At 37.9% G+C, this 23669-nt stretch overlaps 1 protein-coding gene across 1 annotated transcript; it reads left to right on the forward strand.

The window, feature by feature from the left end:
* The first annotated feature begins 4718 nt into the window (after nt 1-4718).
* LOC133326994 (mucin-2) lies at nt 4719-19094 on the forward strand. Its single transcript, XM_061535604.1, has 7 exons — nt 4719-11423; nt 11472-12840; nt 14682-14810; nt 14881-14988; nt 15040-15339; nt 15418-15623; nt 18843-19094. The coding sequence occupies exons 1-7, from the start codon at nt 4719-4721 to the stop codon at nt 19056-19058; spliced, it is 9033 nt and encodes a 3010-aa protein (XP_061391588.1). The 3' UTR covers nt 19059-19094.
* The last annotated feature ends 4575 nt before the right edge of the window (nt 19095-23669 follow it).

The following is a 23669-nucleotide window of genomic DNA, read 5'->3' on the forward strand; positions in this document are numbered from 1 at the left end:
ATAAAACATTTGGAATGAATTGTTGTTTTTTAGTAAACTTTTTTTTGGGGATTTTTTTTCTGTTGTTGTCACAACGTAATTATTTTTTTATTTTTAGTTAATATATATCATTTTGAACGAACTGACTAAATAAAGCTATCAAAGGCGTTTTATTAGATGTCATGCATGGACAGGCTATATATGCAGTGAACACGGAAGGTCAGCTGATACATCCACGTGCTGTCAAATCACTTTCCATATTGAGATAATCAAAATCAGCTGTTTCTCAAGTGACTATCATTCTGAATTCATTCGGAAAATCTTAATAAATTGTTTGCCGAACAAGCTTATCAAAATTCACAGATTTCCATTTATTAATTTGTTTTATTGTTATTTTAAATTACAATATTTTTGACACTTTTTTGTAGCTGATTCGGCTACCTTATTAAAGCTGTCTTGGTATTGGGTCGTGTAACATATGCATTAGTTGCCAGCTGGTTGTGTTTTGGTTAAATTCACCACATGTAGGTATCTATAGATCGTTTATATACTTTTCATAATTAGATATTTTAATTGCAAAAGTTAAAGCCCGTTTAAAGGAAAATTTTAAAATCTTGTTAAAATACATTTTTTCAACCGCATTTACCACCATTTATGGTAAAATTAAATTAAAAAATGTAAAAGCCTTACAACAACAACAACAACCATTTATGGTAAAATTATATTAAAAATTACGTTACAAAATTATGAAATCAATGACATGTGTATGCGGTATACGTAAACAAATATCAGCTGACTGAGAACTTTATATCATCTTAATACTAGTTAAAATAACTATATATCCAGATATATTAACATGGTCACCAGGAAGCAATCGAAATCGCTAAACAGCTGTTATTTCTCCAGTTAAATGTCAAAAATGTTGACGTTATTTTCTTCGTCATAAGTCATTCACTATAATGCATTTTGACAGCAAACTTGTCAAGCATCTGATTTGCAGTTGGTCTCACTGGATGATCGTATTAATAGACCTTGGCACCTTTCGAGTTATTTTTTTACGTTTTGAACGCGCACAACAAATATATAGACCTTTGTGGATATGTTCACCAATATAGGGATCTATAGATCGTTTTTTAAAAATTTGTCATTCCGTTTGTAACGCCTCGAATCCGATTCTTCAGAGACTTCATACCTCGAAATCACCCTATAGAGATCTCAGTATTTGGGCAGATTTACAGAATATTATCATAGTAAAGTTGGAATTCCTGTATATATTCATGAATTAGAAATAACCCTTTGAAAAGCTTTAAAATATTGTTTGAAAGCGGAACGTCAGTCAAGAACCTTGAAAGTACCAACAAATGAGAGGGATCCGTTCATTAAAAAAAAACATTTAGAAAGTATTTTATCTTCCAAAAATCTCAAATCGCAAGTTTTTACCACATAGGATCGAAAATTCAACCAGGACCCTTCAAAATACCTAAAATGGTAAGATTCTTTTATATGTGGGCTATGTCAAATCATCAACCTATATTGAAAGGAGAAAGTATTTTATCCTCAATTAACAAGAAACTAAAAATTTCAGCCACCTAGGGTTCGAAAATTCGACCAGGATCTTCAATATGCCTCATTCCCCACCGAAGTCGCATTTGAAGGTTTTTGGCGCATTTTCGAAACGAAGAGATTGTAAAATTGCTTTCTGAGTTCTTAGAGAGGGAAAATGATTTTGCTGATAAGTTCCAATAAAAAGAAATTTTTAAAAATAGCTCCTATATAAAGGTAAAGTCCTGCTTTTATTTTATTGGAATTTTGAAGGTTTCAGTCGCAATTTCCCATCGTATTTACTGCAGATGGACTTTAAGGGTATCTGTATAATGTGGGACATGTTTGCAAAGTTATTCCGATATAGGCCTATGTTTTGACGAACCTCCCATATAAAGGTCCCCAACCCATTTTCGGTAATCTGAAGGTTTTAGCCGAAGTATCGGACCGAAATGGTTGTATTATTGATTGGGTTTTTAAGGGGTAAAAAACCTATCTGGAGAAAAATAATCGATATAGAAGATCCATATTTTTAGATAGCTTTCAATACAAAATGGGATCTATATCGACATTTTTTAGGTAGGTTTTTCAATATAGAACCATGTTTTAAAATAGCTCCCATATAAAGGTACCACCTCTTTTTCCTTTACCTCTTATAAAAGTACTGACCTCTTTTCGGTCGTATTTTCCCCGAAGTGGCTGTATATTTCTGGATTGAGAGGAACATGTTTGCAAGGATATTTCCTTAAAGTCATATGTTTTGACGAACCACTGGATCGATTTTCCGTTAATCTGAAGGTTTTAGCCGAAGTATACCACTTAAATGGCTGTTATAAAGCATTCTGGGTTCTTGGAGGGTAAAAAAACATACCTGGAGAAATCGATATAGGTCCATATTTTGAAATTGCCGCCAATTAAAGTTTCTACCCCATTTTCTAGTTATTTACCCATTATTTCTAGCGTTATTTACCCACCAACGTGGGCTTCTGAAGGTCAATTTTTTTACCCACCAACGCCAAATTTTTTTAAGTCGAAGCAAATGTTGTGTGTGGCAGTAGCAAACAAGAGTGTCAAATTATAATTCCATAACTCGAAATCGTTCCCATAAGTCGAACTTTTTCGAGTGATAGAAGTTCGTCTGTCTCTTATTCAGATTGCATTACCCATTTGAATTATTTTAATGGATGCAGGTTGTGGTTAAAATGTTTAAACCCGAACCTGTTAGTAATTTGGTATTTCCAATTCCAAAAAAAACTTCGTTTCTTTCACATTTAAATACTTCTTTCAATAATTGTTTACTCATCCATGTTTTTTCATTCAACGACAAGAAAAAAATCGGACATAATTCTGCTCCTCTAAATGCTGTCTCTTCTGTGGTAAATAGCCTCAGCAAAATTTGACTGGCTACCTCTCCTTCCGCCTCTCTATCTCCATAAAAATTCTGCTAGCAAATATTTTTTTGTTTGGCTACAATTTTATTGTTGTTTCTCATCTGTATATATTTTGTTAATCTTTTGCGGGGGGAGCTTTTGTAGGAATTAATGTTTGTGTGTGTGCCTGCGTATTTTGCCGCCTGCCACTACGTTGTTGTCCTTTTTGGTGCTGTGCAAATTTATAGACTTGTGTAAAACAAAGTTTTTTCTTTCATTCTTCGCTTTTTGTTGTATCACATTTTTTATTACTTGTTGTTGTTATTGTTTTCGTTATTTTATTTTCCGAAATGTGTGTTTTTCGAAAAAGAGGGTAGGTCAGGGTAGCGCTGGGAATTTTTGTGGCGTGTTTTTGACGGTCGTTGAGGCTGACTGACTGGCTGGCTGGCTCATTCGTTAGCTGTTTTGTTGTTGTTTGCTGCATGTTTTTGTGTCTTTCGTTCGGTTGGTTAGTTTTCTTTTTGTTGTTTTTGTTTTTGTTGTATTTTTTCGACGCCTCCTCTTCCATTTATAAATAAATAATTTTTTCGGGAGGCCTTCTTCGCATTCTGCCAAAACAAAAATGAACAACCCCATTGTCTGCTGCTTTTTCGTTTTGCCTTCTGGGCTTAAAAATGTATGAATGAATGCCATCGGCGGGACAGCAGGAGCAGCAGCAGCAGTACCACAGCGTCAGCATTTTTTGTTGCAAAGTCATTGAACAGATAATTTTATGGGATTTCTCTTAAATGATTTATTTACATTCATTTAAATGTGTTAATAAAAACAAACACCAACAACGACGACATTTATTTTTGCAGCTTGAGTTCAAAAAACTTGTCGCAAAAATTTCATTATTTTTTTCATGAATTACGGCTTTGAGACATTGATGAGAGTGGGTGAGGGGATATGACAAACTTCCTTCCTTCTTCTTCTCCTTTGTGGTGAAATTTTAATTGAAGTTAATAATAAATATGGGAAATTGGTTAGGAATTTGTTTTTATTTGTATATGAGTGCAATGTCAAACCTGTTCTGTGGCTTCAATGCATCCACTATAGCTTTTAGGAAAGGTTCCAGGAAAGTTGCAGCTCAAATTTCATTTGTGATGACTCTCTTGGCAACTGATCATTTAAATGTTAACAAAATACCTTTTTGATCTCATTTTCTTAGGTCCTGCAGATCTCTGGGTCCTTATGGCGGTCCATTATTCCATAATATTATTAAATATTTATTCCAGAGTTTTACAATTTAGTAATTTACAACCAATTAGGCTTCTCTCAATCGATAAATGATTCATTGATTGACATATGTTTTCATTTAGGGTTATGTCAATCGAAATATGACTACTATGCTAATTATTGTTTTTAATGACTTTTTAACGAAATTTCGCAATTTTTATAATAAATTTTAATAAAATAGACTAAGGAGATTAAATATTAATGTATTTTGAATCTACTTTACCCACCAATTATTAATAATAAACTATTTTTTAAAAATTTTTGCCACTTGACAAATTAGGTATGTCTAGATCGATTTTTGTCTAGTTGATATAATTAATATTTTAACTTATATTTTGATAAATTTAATTAATTTAATATCCTATACCGCGATATACTGCCTTTAGTACCAATGTGTTTTTATTCTCAATATTTTCTTCTTTGGAAGTTCTTTTTATTTATATATCAATATTGTATTAACAAATCTTTCCCTCTTCTTTTCAGAATCCAGCAACGTGAATAAAAAAAAAAAAAAATAAAGAACACACACACCTCCTGTTTAAATAAATTATGGATCCAAGTCGACATCACGAATATATAACCGCCACCAACAATGATGAACGTTCCCGAATTCATACATCGGCCGGGTATTATAGCCGAGATGTTCACGATATATCGCCACATCGTTATTATGGATCCACGGCAGCACAATCCACAGGAGGACCACCACACCCTGCAAGCACGGGGCCGCCTGCCCGAAGTCATAGTAACACCAGAATTCCCTGCGATTGTACAACAACACCCAGCGGCGCCAGAATTACCTGTAATAATTGTCGTCTTAATCCAAATGGTGAGATGTGGTCAAATGCTGCCGGCTCCTCGTCCGCGTCATCATCGAACTCAGGTCCTGCCGCCCATGAATATCATAGAGCGGGAGGAGGAGATTACCGCCAAATACCTAATGAAGCCACAATGCGTTCGGGGATGAGGCAAAATTCCATGTATATACATCAGCAGGCAACGCCCGTTACGGGTCCTCCGCAACACATGTCTTCTTCTGGTCCTATGCAACATCATCCTGGTGGTCCACAGCCACCACCACCACCTTCCAACTCCTCCTCCACCACTTCTCAAACAATGATGCAAAGCCACACGGTTAGTCGATCGGGCAGTTATTGGCCTCAGAATCCATCATCAACCTCGCAACATTATGGTGAAGAGCATATACATGGTCCAGGTCCTGGTCCTGGTGGCCATCATCCTCCTCCTCATCATCATCATGCAGCCGCTGCTCATCCGCCACCTCCCCATCAGGCCACAACTCAAACACAAATCGATATTAGCATAACAAGACGATCGTCGACGGGTGGTCCTCCTCCTCCCAGTGGTGCAACTATGGATGCTGGCAGCAGCCTTTATGGCCAATATAAGTCTCACCACTCCTCACACTCAGGAAGTTCCTATCCACCAACACAGCCCTCCTCAGCAATGGCGACGTCGACGCCGCCTATACATCATCACCAGCAGCAGCAACAACAACGTGTGAGTGCAATAGGCAGTGCTGGTGGTGGTGGATCATCATCCTCACCTGCCATGGTTGTTGGTAATACCCACTACATAACCAAGGAACAACGGGTATATCAAACAAAATACTCCTCCTCAACCACAACGACAACAAAAATAGCCTACAATGCTACGGCAACATCGGCGGCAGCTCTTTATGATGGCCATGCTGCGCCGCCACCGCCGCCGCAGCATCACAATAAAACCGCATCCGCCCTACCACCCATCGATCATCATGTTATCAATCCCAGCAATTTGCCTGCCTCGAAGGAGCAGCACCCAAGCCCCAATTATGCTCGCAAATGTCCACAAATGTATACGCCGGAGACGGCGGCAGCGGAGCAAAGTACCGCCCACCATCATCACAACCTGTACATGCCCACACCGCAATTTAGTTCGGATAAATTTTCAAGGGCCTCGCCTCAGCAGCTGTCGTCGTCAGCAGAGTATACGAAAATTAGGGAGAGCCCTAGTGGCGGCGGTGCTAGTCCCTATGGAATGCTGGCCTCTGATAAATATGGTCACATGTCACCCTCGTCCTCATCATCAACGCCTCACCTGCGGGAGTCTCCGCAATTTGTCAGTGGCGGCCCACCACCACGTAATTCCAATGCCTCGTACTATGCGGCGACAAATGCCACACCTCCGAACCACCATCAGCATCTTCCATCCTCGAAAGTACACCCACCGGAAATGTCTCCGATTATAATGAAACAATCGCCGCATCCGCATTATCAGTATTCTTCAAGAAGTCCCCTACCACCGTCCGCCTCGCACCACCCACACCACCATCATCATCAAATCCCTCCAGTGCCGCCAAGTAAAATAAATGCTTCGCCATCGGGGCCTGGGGCGGGTGTATTAGCGGCACCACCAGCACCTGCACCACCGCCACCCCAAGGAAACCCACCAGCCCATTCCGCACAACGTTACCTTATGGACAATGTGAAACGGGAAGATTTGGAAATCTATGAAAGTTCGCCACAGCATCACCACCCGGCCCGAGGGGCTTATATTAATCCCTATAATACCCCACCACCGGCGGGAGGTGATACGTGCTGTAAAGAGGTCGTACCGTTGTCCACATCTTCTTCGCCCTATACTGTGGGTTCTTCGGCCACACCCAATAATTATCGTGTGGAATCTCCCCAATTCTATAATACAAAATATGGCGGAAAAATGGCAGCGGGACTGGCGGCGGATGGCTCGAATAAACATGCCGCCCTACTGCAGCAGAATACCCCACCGCCCAGTCGGGCCCCTAGTCAAAGGGGTGGACATCCAGGACAACCTGCCTATTATTATGATGGTAATCCGCATAGTGCACCCTCACCGGCAGCGGCCACAGCAGCCTCTCCAAGTCCCTCATCATCGCTTCTGGCCTCCTCCTGCACCACCACCACATCACAAACCCATATTCATCACACCGAATATGTGACCACAACGTTGCAACAGGGTCCCGGAGGAGGTGGGGTTCATATGTCCGGACCGCATCCTCACAGTATTCCACCACCACAACAGTCTTCTTCATATCCACCCAGTCAACCAACTGGTGGCCAATATCAGGTAGCCTCCTTACGGAACAATGAAATGTTGGCATCCGCGACTGCTGCAGCTCCCTTACCTTATGAACGTGGTCCGATACATAATCATCCGCCTGGGGCTAGTAGTATGAAACATAGCCAGCCAAACTCCACATTGGTGCCGGTACAACAAAATGTCTCCTCATTAGTTCCTCCCAGCCATCAGCAGCATCATCCTCATCCTCCTCCGCCACATCACCAGACTTCCAAAATCCCCGCAGCAGCATCGGGGGGAAATAGTGCGAAAAACAAACCCAATTATCGAGAGCTGATTTCCCGGGAATTGGCCATGCGTAATGCCACCTCCGAAACGGAATTGAATCTGAAAATCATAAAAAAGACCCTGAATGTGGATTCGCAGAATATTCGGGTGCCTGGGGCGGCGGCACAACCACCAAATTTGCTCAGCAATTCAAGGGTGGCCCCGCCACCACCTCATGCAATTGTGGGCGGACCACCAGCAGTATCATTACCACAGCCCACTCCTTTGGTCCTTCAGCATGGCACGAAGCTGGTGAATCATCATCCAGCCGGGGCGGCGGCATCAACCACGGTGCCGGTTATACCCCGACCTGCAGAATCTTCTCGAATCTTTATAAAACAAGAGGATGATAAACCCTCTTCGTCTTCCGGTGGTGCAAGTGGTGGACCCATCACAGCCACCACAACCTCACCCTTGGATCTTTCCATGCGCACCGTCAAGACCAAGGCCGATTCGACAGAGTACAAATATCCGCAGCGGCGTTCTACACCGAATTTATCAGCCGCCACGTCATCATCGTCGTCTGGAGCCGAGGGCCGTTATACCTTGCCTCGGGTCGATTCTACACCGGTGTTTTCGGTGCATGCCTTTGAGCCGGGTGGTGCAGCCGTTGATATTACCGCCAGCAGCAGCAGCAGTCGGCGACCGAGTCCACATAATTCCCGACACAGTTCATTGGAGCGTAGCAGTCGGAATTATACACCACCCACAAGGGATATTGTTATGTCAGGGGCCACACATTCAAATAGCGTATCCCCCATAGGATCCTCGGGATATCCAGCAGCACCACCACATCCAGCAGAACGTCATCCCAGCCCCTATACAGGAAGACGTAGTACTGGAGGTGCGGGTGAAATAATGATGTCTTCAGGAAGTCCTCACATAAAGGCCGGTAGCATGAACTCTTCGCCGTCGTTGTCCTCTGGGTATGAACCTGCAGCCCCCAGTTCGTGTGTGATAAAGACTGGGCCTAAAATCGAAAGGGATGCGGTGGGGCCAATAGCACCCCATCATCGCCACAATTTACCGCCACACCAACAACAAACAAGGCCAAGTGTTTTGGAAACCAATCCCTATGCCAGTGTTATAAAATCCGAACCCAAGCCGAGGATACCCCTGGAGGTGGCTTCAGCATCTTCCTCCTCTTCTTCCATTTCAACATCGCATCACACCCTGGCCGCTGTGGAACGTTTACCACCCGATACCAGTATAATGCCGTTACCTTTGAAAAATGGTAATTATGGTCCGATGGGTAAAACTGTGATACCTCCAGCCCCTGCATCTGCATTACGCGAAGCTGGTCCCTCGCCTTCGAATACCTCACAGGGTTGTGAACGGAATCCCAATTTTAGAAAACGTCACATTCAAGAGTATTCACATCAAATGTCCTCCGCATCCTCCTCGGCTTCCGCATTGGGAGAACCTTTAAATAAACAATCCCGTTATTCGCTGGATTCTCCCAAGCCTCCCATAATACCCATGAGACCTGCTGATATTTCGGTTATAGCTGTCAATGAGTCCAATCAGCATGAGCTGCTGCTGAGAAATAACCCAGGTGGTGGGGTAATAGCCAGCAGTGGGGTCAAGAATCAGGCTCCGGTTATTGTGAATAATGTAAAGCACACATCCTTGGCTCCTCTACCGGTAGTGGATAAGTTGGAACCCTTAATGTCGGGGGTTGTGTGTAAACAAGAACCCTTAACCCCAACCGGGGTGGTTATCGGGGAGCCAAAACCCGAACCCATGATTACTCAAACCACCACAACCACCCCCACCAGCCATCAACCGCGTATCCGAACAAAAGCCGAACTTAAAGGTTTTACCTTTAATCCACCACCACCACAGGCGGCCAGCACAACAATTACCCCGGCACCAACACCCACACCCACACCACCTACATCTCAGGTGAATGAAATTGAAGGTAGTCCGATTAGGTCTGGGACCTGTGCGGCAGGATTATTAAATATCAAAAAAGAATCTCCAGCACCCTCACCGGCAGCAAGACCACAAACAACTCCATCACCGCCACCTCCAGCAGCTACTCCCTCGCTCAAAATCAAAGAAGAAGAACCCGAATCCACGGTAGAGGAATTAATTGCCATACCCGGTTTGGAGGAGGATTTTTCCGAAAAAAATCTGCTTGATTTTGGCTGGAGCAACACCTGCAATAATTTCGTCGAACAGCTGATAACCAAACCGGCCAAGAAGTCTTTAATACCGGGGCTGGTAAATATTAATACGGCTATAGGATCCGCTCCAGTAATAAAAGAAGAACCCAAGGCTTCAGAACCCGCACCTCCAGCCGCCGCTTCCTTGGAAAAATCGAAACTTAACAATGAAATCGCTGCACCTGATACCACCTCGCGGACCTCTTTTCCTCAACACTTTGATGGTGGTATGGATTCGAAATCGTCCTCCCTAAATCAAGACCCTTTGAATTCACCATCCTCCTCCACGGGTATTCTGCATAAGAAGCTCAATAAGTTGGGTAGGGAAAAGAAACGCTACCAGCAGGAAAAGCGGTTGGCGGAACGCCTTCAAAGTAACAAGGATAGCTCTTCGGAAACGGAAGATGAATTGGACAAACGAAAGACTGAACGCCTCAAGAAGCCTCTGATGAAGGCGAAAAATAAACTCAAGTCCAAGCCCAGTAACACCACCAGTAATGAGAACAATTCCTCCTCGAATCAAAACCAAGAGAATAAAAATCAATTTTCCGATTGTGGTTCCGATTCTTCGTCGACGTCGTCGTCATCGTCATCAAGTGGTGGCGCCCAAACAGATAAGAAGGACAAGAAATTAAAGCCCACCACCCTTACCACCCTGGCTTTCAAAAAGGAAATGCCCTCGAAGTTACTGAATAACATGGAAAAGAAGGGTTCGGCGGAGGCCAAGGAAATTAAGGTAAAAGAGGAGAAGAAAGGTGAAGAGGAAGAAAAGTCAAAGAAGAAAGAGGAAAAAACCAAGCTACCTGAAAAGGACCCCAAAACGAATAAAATCGAAATTAAAAAAGAACTCCCGGAGGCGGAATCGGAAGCGAAAGAAAAATCTAAGGAAAATCGGAAAGCAAATAAGACCCCGGAGGATAAGGAGAATCCCAAGAAAACTCCACACAAAGAATCTGGCAAGTCGGCAACATCTTCATCAGGCTCTTCGTCGTCTTCTGGAGGATCGGCATCCTCATCTTCCGGCAACAGTTCCAGTGAAAGTGATACCAAGCAGGATCAATCAAGGAAAGACAAAACCAATACCTCCAACTCCACCTCGTCTTCCTCGCCAACTAAAAAACCCAACAACATTTCCGGCAAACCTGTAGGAAAATTTAAAATCGGTTTGAATACCATGACCCGCTCAAAGCTTAAAAAGGAGATGGAGGCCCAAATGGCCAATAGTAAAGTTTTGAGGAATGATAAAATTATACGGAACTCCACCACGAAAATCAAAAGGAAATATGTTCGAAAATATGTCAACACGGTGAATAGTTATTTGGAATCGGGGGGCCTGAGTCGAGAATGTGGGGTTATAAAATCGACAAGGCTCAAGGCCAAGTTGGAAAGGAAGGTGATGGCCTTGAATCATTTAAAGGCAAAGGATAAGAAGTTGCAGAACCAGAACAACAACAAAATTAAAAACCAAGGTTCCAAGGAAAGTGGCGGCGGAACCCCAACCAAAGGAGGAACAAATAAACCTGAAAACCTCCATGACCCCAATGTTTTGGAGTTATATCGTTTCAAACGGGCCCTCAAGGTACCTCCCAGCCTCATTAGTATTAAACATCCGGCGGCCCATAAAATTGCCGCCTCTTTGCCGGATTTGGAGCGCCATGCCTCCGCCCTGGATGCCAAGAAAAAGAAGAAAAACAATTTGAAAGCCTTGAAAAATGACAAATTAAACTCCTCCTCCGTGAAAACAAAGACTTCGAACTCCAATGAAAAATCAAGAGGCCATCCTGAGGATGAACCCATATCGATTATCGATTTGCTACACTCCAGGGTCACAAAAGCCTCTGGCCTCAATGTTAGCAATAAATCAACAACCACAACAGCTTCGAAACCCGCAAATACCCCTTCAAACACCCCGAAAAGTAGCAGCAGTTCCACCGCCACCACCACGACCTCCACACCTGGCGGTCTCTCCTGTGTAATTGGTAAAAATTATGCCAATAGCAGTAACAATTGTGGTATGTTCAGTGAGACATCGCAGACCACCGAGTCCAGTGAGCTACAAATGTTACCCCCTCTGAGGCCATCATCCGACGAGGATGAGGATGATGACAATGAATCGGCAACAAGTGGTAAAAAGCGGCATTTCAGCATTTTCGAGACCACAGTGCTGCCGACGAAAACTCGCACCGAATCCAAAATGCAACAGAAACGGGAAAATATCCGCGAAATTTTCGTCGGAGATGATCGCCCAGCCTCGGCACCACCAGAAATGACCCAAACTCCCGACAACAACGGCGGCCTTGGGGTAGAGAAAATGACCTACGAACAAACATACGAACAATTCCTGCAGAAAATGAATATTGTCATTAGCTCCGATAAGTCAGGGCGATTCAGTCGAACGGCGGGGGCACGAAAACTTCTACTCCCCACCTCACTGAATTCCAACAATTCCTCCTCTCTAAACATCAAACAAGAGGAAGTCGATACGGAGAGCACCAGTGTTATGGATCCCGATGAACTCAAGGATGATCAGAAGTCGGAAACCACCTCCACCATACGCAAAAAACGTGGTAAATATCTACGCCGCAAGGGTAGCTCAGGTTTCGATTATATACGTAAAAAGAAGAAGCCATCATCCTCATCCAACACCCCCGCAAATGCTCTTCACAATTCACACAATAATTCCAACAATTCCTCGCATCCGCATCACTTCTCAGTGAAATCGGAAAAAATGGATGCCGATGAATATGAAAATAAAGTGAAGACAGAAGATGATGTTAGTCGGGAAATACAAAAATGGGTCCTCAATAAAGGTGTCGGACAGAGTACAATGCATAAGGCCGCCCGTCAGGGTTATATCGATGTTGTGGTCTATTGTCTGGAACGGATGAATATGAATCCCGATCAAAAAGATAATGCTGGCTATACACCGTTACATGAGGCCTGCACCAATGGTTGGTTGGATATAGCCAGAGTATTGTTACAATATGGTGCTAATCATTCGGCTGCCGCACATTCGGGTATACGGCCGTTGCATGAGGCTAGTGAAAATGATCATGAAGAGATTGTACGTTTGCTATTGGCCTATGGTGCTGATCCGCTACTGGCGACATATTCAGGTGAGTTGGAAGGATGTGCAATTTTTATTTTAGACCCAATATCGAGTCAATCTGGGACAGAGGTAGGGACTTTGAGGCTCCCTTTACATCGGAATCGATAGAATATATATATGGAAGCTACAACTGAATCTTGGCACGCGTCATTCTAGATTCATTTAGGTATGCTATGCTAAATATAGTATCGATTTAGGACCGATTTACCCAAGATCCGAAGTGATTTTATATGGGACCTAAATCCAAATTTTAACCGATTTAAATCAAATTTAATTCACATCATTCTAGACCCAATTCACGACGATATGCAAAATTTCATATCGATCGGACGAATTTACAGTCCATTTATTCAAAATCGGAAGAAATTTATAATGGGAGCTATATCTAAAACTTAACCGATTAAAAGCAAATTTGGCACACTTCTTTCTAGACCCAATTCAGTCAACTGTGCAAAATTTCGTGTCGATCGGACAAATTTATGGTTCATTTATCCAAAATCGGAAGATATTATAAATGGGAACTATATATAAATCTTCATCGATTTAAATCAAATTTAATACACATCATTCTAGACCGAATTTAGGACGATATGCAAAATTTCGTGTCAATCGGACAGACTTAGGGTCCATTTATATGAAATAGGACGAACTTATATAAGGGGAGATATATCTAAAATTTAATCGATTTTAATCAAATTTAATACACAACATTGTAGACCCAATTCAGGACAATATGCAAAATTTCGTGTCGATCGGTCAAATTTAGGGTCAATTTATCTAAAATCGGAAGAAATTTTATATGGGAACTATATCTTAAACATAACCGATTAAAAGCAAATTTGGCACAAGTCATTCTAGACTTAATTCGGTAGGCTATGCCAAATTTAGACTTACGTCGCTTTATATGAAATCGGAAAAAAATTTATATGGGAGCTATACCTAAAGCTTAACCGATTAAATGCAAATTTCGCACACATCATTGTAGACCCAATTCAGGACGATGTGCAAAATTTCGAAACAATCGAACACACTTAGGGTACCTTTATATGAAATCGGAAAAAATTATATAAGGGGAGCTATATGTAAAATTTTAGCGATTAAATTCAAATTTGGTGCACGTCATTCTAGACACAATTCAGCACGATATGGCAAATTTCGTGTCGATCGGACAGACTTAGGATGCCTTTATATGAAATCGGAAGAAATTATATAAGAGGAGCTATACCTAAAGCTTAACCGATTAAATGCAAATATGCTACACATAATTGTAGAGTCAATTCCGTACGCTATGCTAAATTTCATGTCGATCGGACAGACTCTTAGGGTCCCTTTATATGAAATCGGAAGAAATTATATAAGGGGAGCTATACCTAAAGCTTAACCGATTTAAAGCAAATTTGGTACACATCGTTGTAGAGTCAATTCCGTGCGTTATGCAAAATTTCGAGACAATCGGACACACTTGGGGTCCCTTTATATGAAATCGGAAAAAAATTTATATGGGAGCTATATCTAAAACTTAACCGATTGAAAGGAAATTTAACATACATCATTGTAGACTCAATTCAGGACGATATGCAAAATTTCGAAAGAATCGGACACACTCAGGGTCCCTTTATATGAAATCGGAAAATCATTTTATATGGGAGCTATATCTAAAACTTAACCGATTAAAAGCAAATTTGACACACATCGTTTTAGACCCATTTCAGGACGATATGCAAAATTTGAAACAATCGGACAGACTTAGGGTCCATTTTTCGAGGTCTATATAAGGCGTGGATTTTTTAATTTTTTTTTTCGGGACCTAATTTTAATAAATATTTTTTATTTTATATTTCGTTGCAGGTCAAACTCCCTTAATGTTAGCTTCAAGCACAACAATGCGTGATATTTTAAATAATCATTTAATAGATGTACAAAGTATGGGACCTGAACGTAAGCCATGGAAATTCAATGGGCCATGGGAAATATATGGTATGGTTCGAACATCATATAATAAATATTTGAATTTTATAATTAATTGTATTTTTTTGTTATCCTATAGATCCTTCAGAATGCGGTTATAATGTTTTTGAGGGTGCCCCGAATCCATTGTGTGATACGAGCCGAGCTCCATTTTTACGTAAAGGTTCTTCGTTAATAATTAACAACAGCAACAACAATAATAATAATAATTTAATATTAAAAACTAAAAAGCAACAAGTGCTCAATACAACAACAACAAATAATAATAATAGCACTGGTGTGGCAACTGGCAATAATTCTCAACACCCGGTTGCCACACAAAATGGTCCAACTAAAGGAGGTGACAACAGTGGTACTACTGGCAGTACCAGCAATAATATCGATGCTTCAAAAGCAACAAGTGGTGGAGACACATCGTCATCATCACAAAAACAACAACAACCACATCCAACTAAAGGGGAGACAACAATAAAGACTGTTATGATGGACAAATGTGCAGTAGTACTCGATAAAATCGATGGTCATTTCAATTCGCTGCAAAAGAATGCAACTTCTAATACTACGACAACAACAACTAATTCTGCCAACAAGAACAACACATCTACTTCGACTAATGGAAACAACAATAAATCAGCTGATGATTTATTAGTGCAGGAAAATTCCTCCGACAGTGATGGTGAAATGTTTGAATTCGAAGAGGCAGACATTCTACTGCCACCACTGTATTTACTCAAGGACGAGGGTACCAATGACAAATGGGTGCTCCTGAGTGATTTGTGCAATTTACTTAAGGTTAAATCAAAGGATACTCTATTGAATAAGGTAAGGAACAAAAAACTCAAACCAAAATTAATAGAAGAATATTTTTCCGGGGTCTATATAAGGCGTGGATTTTTTAAATAATTTTTTTCCATAGCCTTCTATAAGGCTTGGATTTTTAAATCATTTTTACCAGGGCCTAAAAGAGCAAATTTTACACACGTCATTCTATACTCAATTCAGTACGATATGCAAAATTTCGAAACAATCGTATGAAATCGGAAGAAATTTTATAAGGGGAGCTATATCTAAAACTTAACCGATTAAATGCAAATTTGATACACATCATTCTAGACCCAATTCAATACGATATGCAAAATTTCGAAACAATCGGACAGACTTAAGGGCCCATTTATATGAAATCGGAAGAAATTATATAAGGGAAGATGTATCTAAACCTTCACCGATTTAAAGCAAATTTGGTACACATCATTGTAGAGTCGATTCCACACGCTATGCTATATTTCGTGTCGATCGGACAGACTTAGGATGCCTTTATATGAAATCGGAAGAAATTATATATGGGGAGCTATATCTGAAACTTAACCGATTAAATGCAAATTTGACACACATAATTGTAGATTTAATTCCGAACGCTATGCCAAATTTCGTGTCAATCGGACAGACTTAAGGTCCCTTAATATGAAATCGGAAGAATTTATATAAGAGGAGCTATATGTAAAATTTTAGCGATTAAATGCAAATTTGCTACACGCCATTCTAGAAACAATTCAGTGCGATATGCAGAATTTCGAGACAATCTGACAGGTTTAGGGTCCCTTTATATAAAATCGGAAGGAATTATATAAAGGGAGCTATATCTGAAACTTAACCCATTAAATGCAAATATGGTACACATAATTGTAGAGTCAATTCCGTACGCTATGTCCATTTTTCGTGTAGATCGGCCAGACGTAGGGTCCATTTATATGAAATCGAAAAAAAATAATATAAGGGGGGCTATGCCTAAAACTTAACCGATGCAAATTTGGTACACGCCATTTTAGACACAAGGTCCCTTAATATGAAATCGGAGAAATTATATAAGGGGAGCTATACCTAAAACATACCCGATTAAAAGAAAATTTGACACACATCATTGTAGACCCAATACAGGACGATATGAAAAATTTCGAAACAATCGGACAGACTAAGGGTCCCTTTATATGAAATCGGAAGAAATTATATTAGGGGAGCTATATCTGAAACTTAACCGATTAAATTCAAATTTGACACACATCATTGTAGAGTTAATTCCGAAAGCTATGCCAAATTGCGTGTCAATCGGGCATACTTAAGGTCCCTCAATATGAAATCGGAAGAAATTATATAAGGAGAGCTGTATCTAAAACATAGCCGATTTAAATCAAATTCGGTACATATAATTGTAGAGTCAATTCCGTACGCGATTCCCAATTTCGTTTCGATCGGCCAGACTTAGGGTCTATTTACGCAAAATCGGAAAATATTCTATATGGGAGCTATGTCTAAATCTGAACCGATTTAAAGCAAATTTGGTACACGTCATTCTAGACGTAATTCAGTAGGCTATGCAAAATTTCATGCAAATTGGACGAACATAGGGTCTTTGGTAGACTACATAAAATCGGGATTCTTTTTATATATCGAAATTTGAACCGATTCGAACTAAACTTGACGCAGATCATTCTGGACTCCATTCAGTCGCCTGTGCAAAATTTCGTGACAATCGGACATGCGTGTGGGGTATATGGTTCCCCATTTAAATGAAATCGGACGAAATTTTATATGGGTGCGCTATATTTAAATCTGAACCGATTAGAATTAAACATTATTGAAGGTCTATTAGAGGCGTGGATTTTTTAAATAATTAAGAAAAAATTATTTAAAAAATCCACGCCCTGGTAAGGCTTTGAAAAAATCGATTCTTTAAAAAATCCACGCCCTGGTAAGGCTTTGAAAAAATCGATTCTTTAAAAAATCCACGCCCTGGTAGTTCTTGAAAAAATATTTTTTAAAAAATCCACGCCTTGGTAATTCTTGGAAAATTTTTTTTTTAAAAAATCCACGCCTTGGTAGTCCTTGAAAAAATAGTTTTTAAAAAATCCACGCCCTGGTAGTTCTTGAAAAAATATTTTTTAAAAAATCCACGCCTTGGTAATTCTTGGAAATTTTTTTTTTAAAAAATCCACGCCCTGGTATTTCTTGAAAAAATATTTTTTAAAAAATCCACGCCTTGGTAGTCCTTGAAAAAATATTTTTTAAAAAATCCCCGCCTTGGTAGTCCTTGAAAAAATATTTTTTAAAAAATCCACGCCTTGGTAGTCCTTGAAAAAATATTTTTTAAAAAATCCACGCCTTGGTAGTCCTTGAAAAAATATTTTTTTAAAAAATCAAGGCCTTGGTAGTCCTTGAAAAAATATTTTTTAAAAAATCCACGCTTTGGTAGTCCTTGAAAAAATATTTTTTAAAAAATCCACGCCTTGGTAGTCCTTGAAAAAATATTTTTTAAAAAATCCACGCCTTGGTAGTCCTTGAAAAAATATTTTTTAAAAAATCCACGCCTTGGTAGTCCTTGAAAAAATATTTTTTAAAAAATCCACGCCTTGGTAGTCCTTGAAAAAATATTTTTTAAAAAATCCACGCCTTGGTAGTCCTTGAAAAAATATTTTTTTAAGAAATCCACGCCTTGGTAGTCCTTGAAAAAATATTTTTTTAAGAAATCCACGCCTTGGTAGTCCTTGAAAAAATATTTTTTAAAAAATCCACGCCTTGGTAGTCCTTGAAAAAATATTTTTTAAAAAATCCACGCCTTGGTAGTCCTTGAAAAAATATTTTTTAAAAAATCCACGCCTTTGGAATTTGGCGTTATGTAAAAACGCCTTTATTTGACCTCTAATAACAATTTTTTAAAATCGAAGCTTGTTGGTAGTTCTTGAAAAAATATTTGTAAAAAAATCCTAGCATTTGGTAATTTTTGAAAAAATATTTTTTAAAAAATCTTGAAAACTTTTTTTTTTAAATTTTGAAGAAATATTTTCTTAAAAAATCTTGGAAAAATATTTTTTTTTAAAAAATCTTGAATTTTGTTTTTAAATCTTGAAAAACAATTTTTTTTTAATCTTTTATAGGTCTTGGAAAAAATATTCTTTAAAAATCCTTCAAAAAATATTTTTATAATATATTTTTTATAAATTTTAGAATTATTTTTAATTTTTCTCTTTTTTGTTTTTTTATTTACAGATCTATCCCCAATCATCTTCCGCTGCGGCCGCCTCTGCCCACAAAAGTCTGATGCGTGAATTGAAAATGTCGGATTTCCTGGAGAAGGCGACATGTCTGCAACTTTTGTGCGCCGGTGAGAAACTCAATATTTGCGCATCAAAGGTTGTGCTAATCAAATACAACGAGAATGTTCGAAACTTATTAGGGGTCAAAACAATATTAATGAAATTTTAGAAAATAGGAAGACAACAACAAAAAAACACACACACACAAAAACAATAAACACACAAGTCTACAAAAAAAAATCGCTAATAAAAAATTAAATTCTGAAATGTAAACATGAAAATGAAGATGAAATATTCAAAATATTTTAGTTGATAAGCTTTAAAATATGACAACAACATAAAGAATATTAAGAAGAAAAGGAACAACAACAAATTGTGTGAGAATACCCATAGAGTAATGAAATTTAATTATTAAAAAAATTAAATAATAAAATAAAAATAAATAAAATTCATATACAATTTAGCATATATATACAATAACATAATATATATTTATATACTAATATACAGTATATATTAACAAAAAAAATATTTGAAATTAAGTATAAAATATAGTTTTTAATTTTTATTGTAGTTAAAAACAAAACCCCCAAATTATGATCAAGATTAAAAAATGATGGAAGTTTATATTTAAAAAAAAAATTAAATATTGAAATTACTGTATTATTGTGTGTTCTAATACATTAAAACAAAACAACACACGCTAAACAATAACAAAAACAACAACAAACAAACAATGTGCATATATTATTTTAAACGTGTTCTTTTTTTACATATATACATAGGTACATATAAAAACACATACTCTACACTGTAAGCGTAAAATTTTAGTTATTTTTTTCTATTTTTAGTTCATTTTTTAACACTAAAAACAATTAATTTTAAATTAAAAAAAATCATATTTTTAAAAAAACTAAAAATGAGCATCGAAACAAGCAAAAAGATTTTTTAAAAATAATTTCCTATCATTTTTATTTCTTTTTACTCCTATAACGAGCAACAACAAATTAGTTTTTCAATGGCCTTAATTAATAAAAAAAATTGTTATATAAACTAATGGCCAACATGTTATACATTTTTTTTAATTTCAATTTGTTGTCCATGTTCTTTTATTTTATTTTTTATTATTAAAATAGCAATAAAAAACCATGTAGCATGATTTAAATTAAATAATAATTTTAATTAATTAATTAATTTTTTTCTAAAGGCAATATTTAAAGGAACTTCTAAAAGTTCGCTAATTTTTAGCATTAATTTTATATTTTATATATAATATACATACACACAAACAAGCTAATTTTTATTATTAATATTATTTTAATTTTTTTAATATTATTATTTTTACAAAACTTATTTATATTTAATTAATTGAAAAAAAAAATACTATTTTGTTGTTAAATATTAAAACAAAAACCCATTACAAATGATGAAAATGAAGAAAAAGAGAATGAGAAAAATAGATATTTTTTTGAAAAAATAACAACATAGTTTGAAAGTGTGTTTTATTTCAATTTTTTTTTTTTGGTTAATTTTTTTAGTTTTAAAAATTTAAACAATGTTGGATTTTTTATTAATAAAATAAATCTCCAATTACATTAAATTAAATTCAACATTTCATATAATAACAGCCTCATTTCAGTGGTTTTGCAGTGTGGCCAGGCCGCGCTGATAGTAGTGTAATCACGGCTTTGCATGTGTTACACATGTGGTCTGTACACACGCCTAGTTTAAACAATGTAAACTATAAGTAAAAATCTATCGTGGAAAATAATATGATCCTTGTGTAAATAAGGCGTAGATTTTTTAATAAGGCCTTCAAAAAATTATTTAAAAAATCCACGCCTTTTATAGGCCTTCAAAAATTATTTAAAAAATCCAATAATTTTTTTCAACGCCTATAAGAGGCGTGGATTTTTTTTAATAATTTTTGAAGGCCTTATTAATAAAAACCACGCCTTTTATAGGCCTTCAAAAATTATTTTAAAAAATCCAATATTTATTTTCCAAGGTCCTGAGAATGCGTGGACTTTCCAACACCTCTCGTGTTGGTGTTACTGCTACCCCAGTGGAAGTGATGTGCGTGCGTTGACCTCACACCCGATGATGAGATCACCAATTTGCCCATCTCCTCCATTTAGCGGCACACTTCCATACCGAGCGGGTTAGGAACCTCGTAGGGGAGGTAGACGGCAGATACTATCAGGGGCTTCGAGGTACCCCTGACTGTCGTCATATCTCCATTGCTGAAATTTGGAAAGAAGCATTAAATTATGCTCTTTTTTGACAAGAATACACGTTCTTAACTTCTCTCCGTTGGATGCGGTCAAAGCCGTGTACTGTTTATCGCCCAAGCCAGTCATCTTACGGCTCCTGGATGAGCACTATATCAGTATTTGAGAAAGAGACGGGGGTCTCATCTAGTACCAGTATCCGTTTCGACAGCCAACTGCCTGAGTAATCTTGCAGGATCACTACAGGCCGTGGAGATTGAGTGCAGATCTTCAACCTCGCCAGGGTTTACTTCCCTCGTCAGCAAATGGGAAGACTCTCCTTGCTTCGGAGGAGACACCATGGTCGCTATCGTGTTTTTCACCGTATTGCTAATCACTGTAGTTTCCATTATGTCTTCCTCGTCTGACAAGGGCGAGTCATTCCAGAGTTAATGATTCGGGATGCTGTATGTGAGGTATTGAGGTCGACCATGGCAAGGACTTGGCAGCTAACCCTGAGTAAGCTTGTTGAGGCTAATGTGAGGGATTGAGATCGACCATTGCATAGCCACTTACCATGGCAAGGACACACTTGATAGCTAAGCCTGAATAAGCTTGTTGAGGCGCCCAGGTATCAACAACAAGGCTTCGTTCCAATACAGTCGGGACCCTGACTGCAAACCGTAGAACGCTGATGGGCACGAGGTCGCATGACACCCCAGCGTTAGGAGGGTTACTTTTTAAAAGGTAGTAACCCAGACCTTTGAGATGGTTATTTAGGGGTGCCATTCCCGCCTCGTCGGCCCAGGGATCATAGGTACTCGGTCATTTCCTCCGAGACTCTCGCCCTGAGCCCGCTGATTGTCCGCGACAGTTTATTTGTTATTCACAGCTACCCAATGAATAATATTGGGCTTCCCACTATCCGCAACCTGTGGACGCGTCCGTTAGCATTCAGCTCTGCTCTGCCCTTTTAAAAAAATATTAAAAAAAAATCCACACCTTTGGGAAGCATATTCACAGTAAATTTAAGAAGCATCTGATTTTCAGCTGGACTCCCACAGTGACCTTATTAATAGACCTTGATCAGGTTCAAGATCTATTAATAAGGTCACCCAGCTAGCGAAAGTCAGATGTTTTTTCTCAAGTCTAATGTCAAAAAATTGAACTTTGTTTACGTTTTCACAATGGAAGTCAGTTCACTATAGTGGATTTTGACAGTAAACTTTAGAAGCAGCTGGTCTCCCTGGATTTGCAGCTGGTCACCGATATTCAGCTGTTGTTTTTCAAGTCTAATATCAAAAATTTGTCTTTTGTTTACGTTTTCATAATGGAAGTCAATTCACAATAAGGTATTTTGACAGCAACTGGATTTTGAGAAGCAGCTGATCTCACTGGATGACCTTTTTAACAAACCTTGATCAAGATCTATTAATAAGGTCACGCAAAAAGCGATATTCAGCAGTATTTTCCCAACTCTAACATCAAAAACGTGGACTTTGTTTACGTTTTCATAATAGAAGTCAATTCACAATAATGGATTTTGAGAAACAGCTGATTTCCCTTGATGACCTTTTTAAAAGGCCTTGTTGAAAAGTTTTACGTATCGGAACCGACAAAAATGTGTCTCAATTGTGTTATAATTTTTGACTTGTATTAATTTTTGTTTTTTTATATAAATGTATCATTTCCTTTCAAACGAAATAAATAAATTTTAGGTTAGGTATCCAAAAAATAAAAAAAACACAACCTAACCTAAAAAAAAAAACAAAAAATAAGAAATAATATTTTAAGAGAAAGTGTGATAATAAATAAAGGTGCTAATAATAGAAAGAATGATATATAGATAGAAATTCGCAAAAGCAAAAAAGTATTGAAAAAACGGTGAGTTGTAAAGAAAAACAATGAAAATTCAGTGAGTATCAAAAATATAAATAAATAAACAAATAGATATAACAGAAATTAAAAAAGGAAATTATTTTTTAATTGTGTATTATTAAATGGAATAAATAATGTAAACAATTTGTGTTCTTTGAATTTAACTGAAATTCTAGTTTTATTATCAAAAAAAGAAAAAAACCCGTCTGTCTGACACATTTTCCATTTTGTACAAAATAAACAAAAAATTGTATATTTTAATGTCATTAATGAAATTTAATTAAAAAACATTTAATTTTTAATATTAAATAATAAAAAATTACATTAAATCTCAAAATATTATAAATTTAATTCAACACTTCATATAATAACAGCCTCATTTCAGTGGTTTTGCAATGTGGCCAGGCCGCACTGAGATAGTAATGTAATCTCGGCTTTACATGTGTTACATGTGGTCTGTACACACGCCTAGTTTTAACAATGTAAACAATAAGTTAAAATCTATCGTGGAAAATATAATCATTGTGTAAATTAATACATAATTTATGTAATTAATATATATTAATTTGTTCTACTATATATATATAAATAATACAGCCAAATTGTGAACTATTTTGTCAGACATACAAATAAATAATAAAAAAAAACAAATTAATTAATTACCAAACTAATGTCTATGATGGCAAAAAGAA

The sequence above is a fragment of the Musca vetustissima genome, unplaced genomic scaffold, assembly GCF_032173495.1.
Source record: "Musca vetustissima isolate MV318-11 ecotype Yass unplaced genomic scaffold, APGP_CSIRO_Mvet_v1 utg34932, whole genome shotgun sequence".
Lineage (NCBI taxonomy): Eukaryota > Metazoa > Arthropoda > Insecta > Diptera > Muscidae > Musca > Musca vetustissima.

Bases quoted from the DNA above. Each gene is read 5' to 3' on its own strand.
- LOC133326994 (XM_061535604.1), top strand. From the start codon at position 4,719: ATGGATCCAAGTCGACATCACGAATATATAACCGCCACCAACAATGAT. The intron at 11,424-11,471 runs AAAGCCTTGAAA...GTGAAAACAAAG, and splicing joins AAAAGAAGAAAAACAATTTG to ACTTCGAACTCCAATGAAAA. The intron at 14,989-15,039 runs GCAACAACAATA...AAAAGCAACAAG, and splicing joins TTCGTTAATAATTAACAACA to TGCTCAATACAACAACAACA.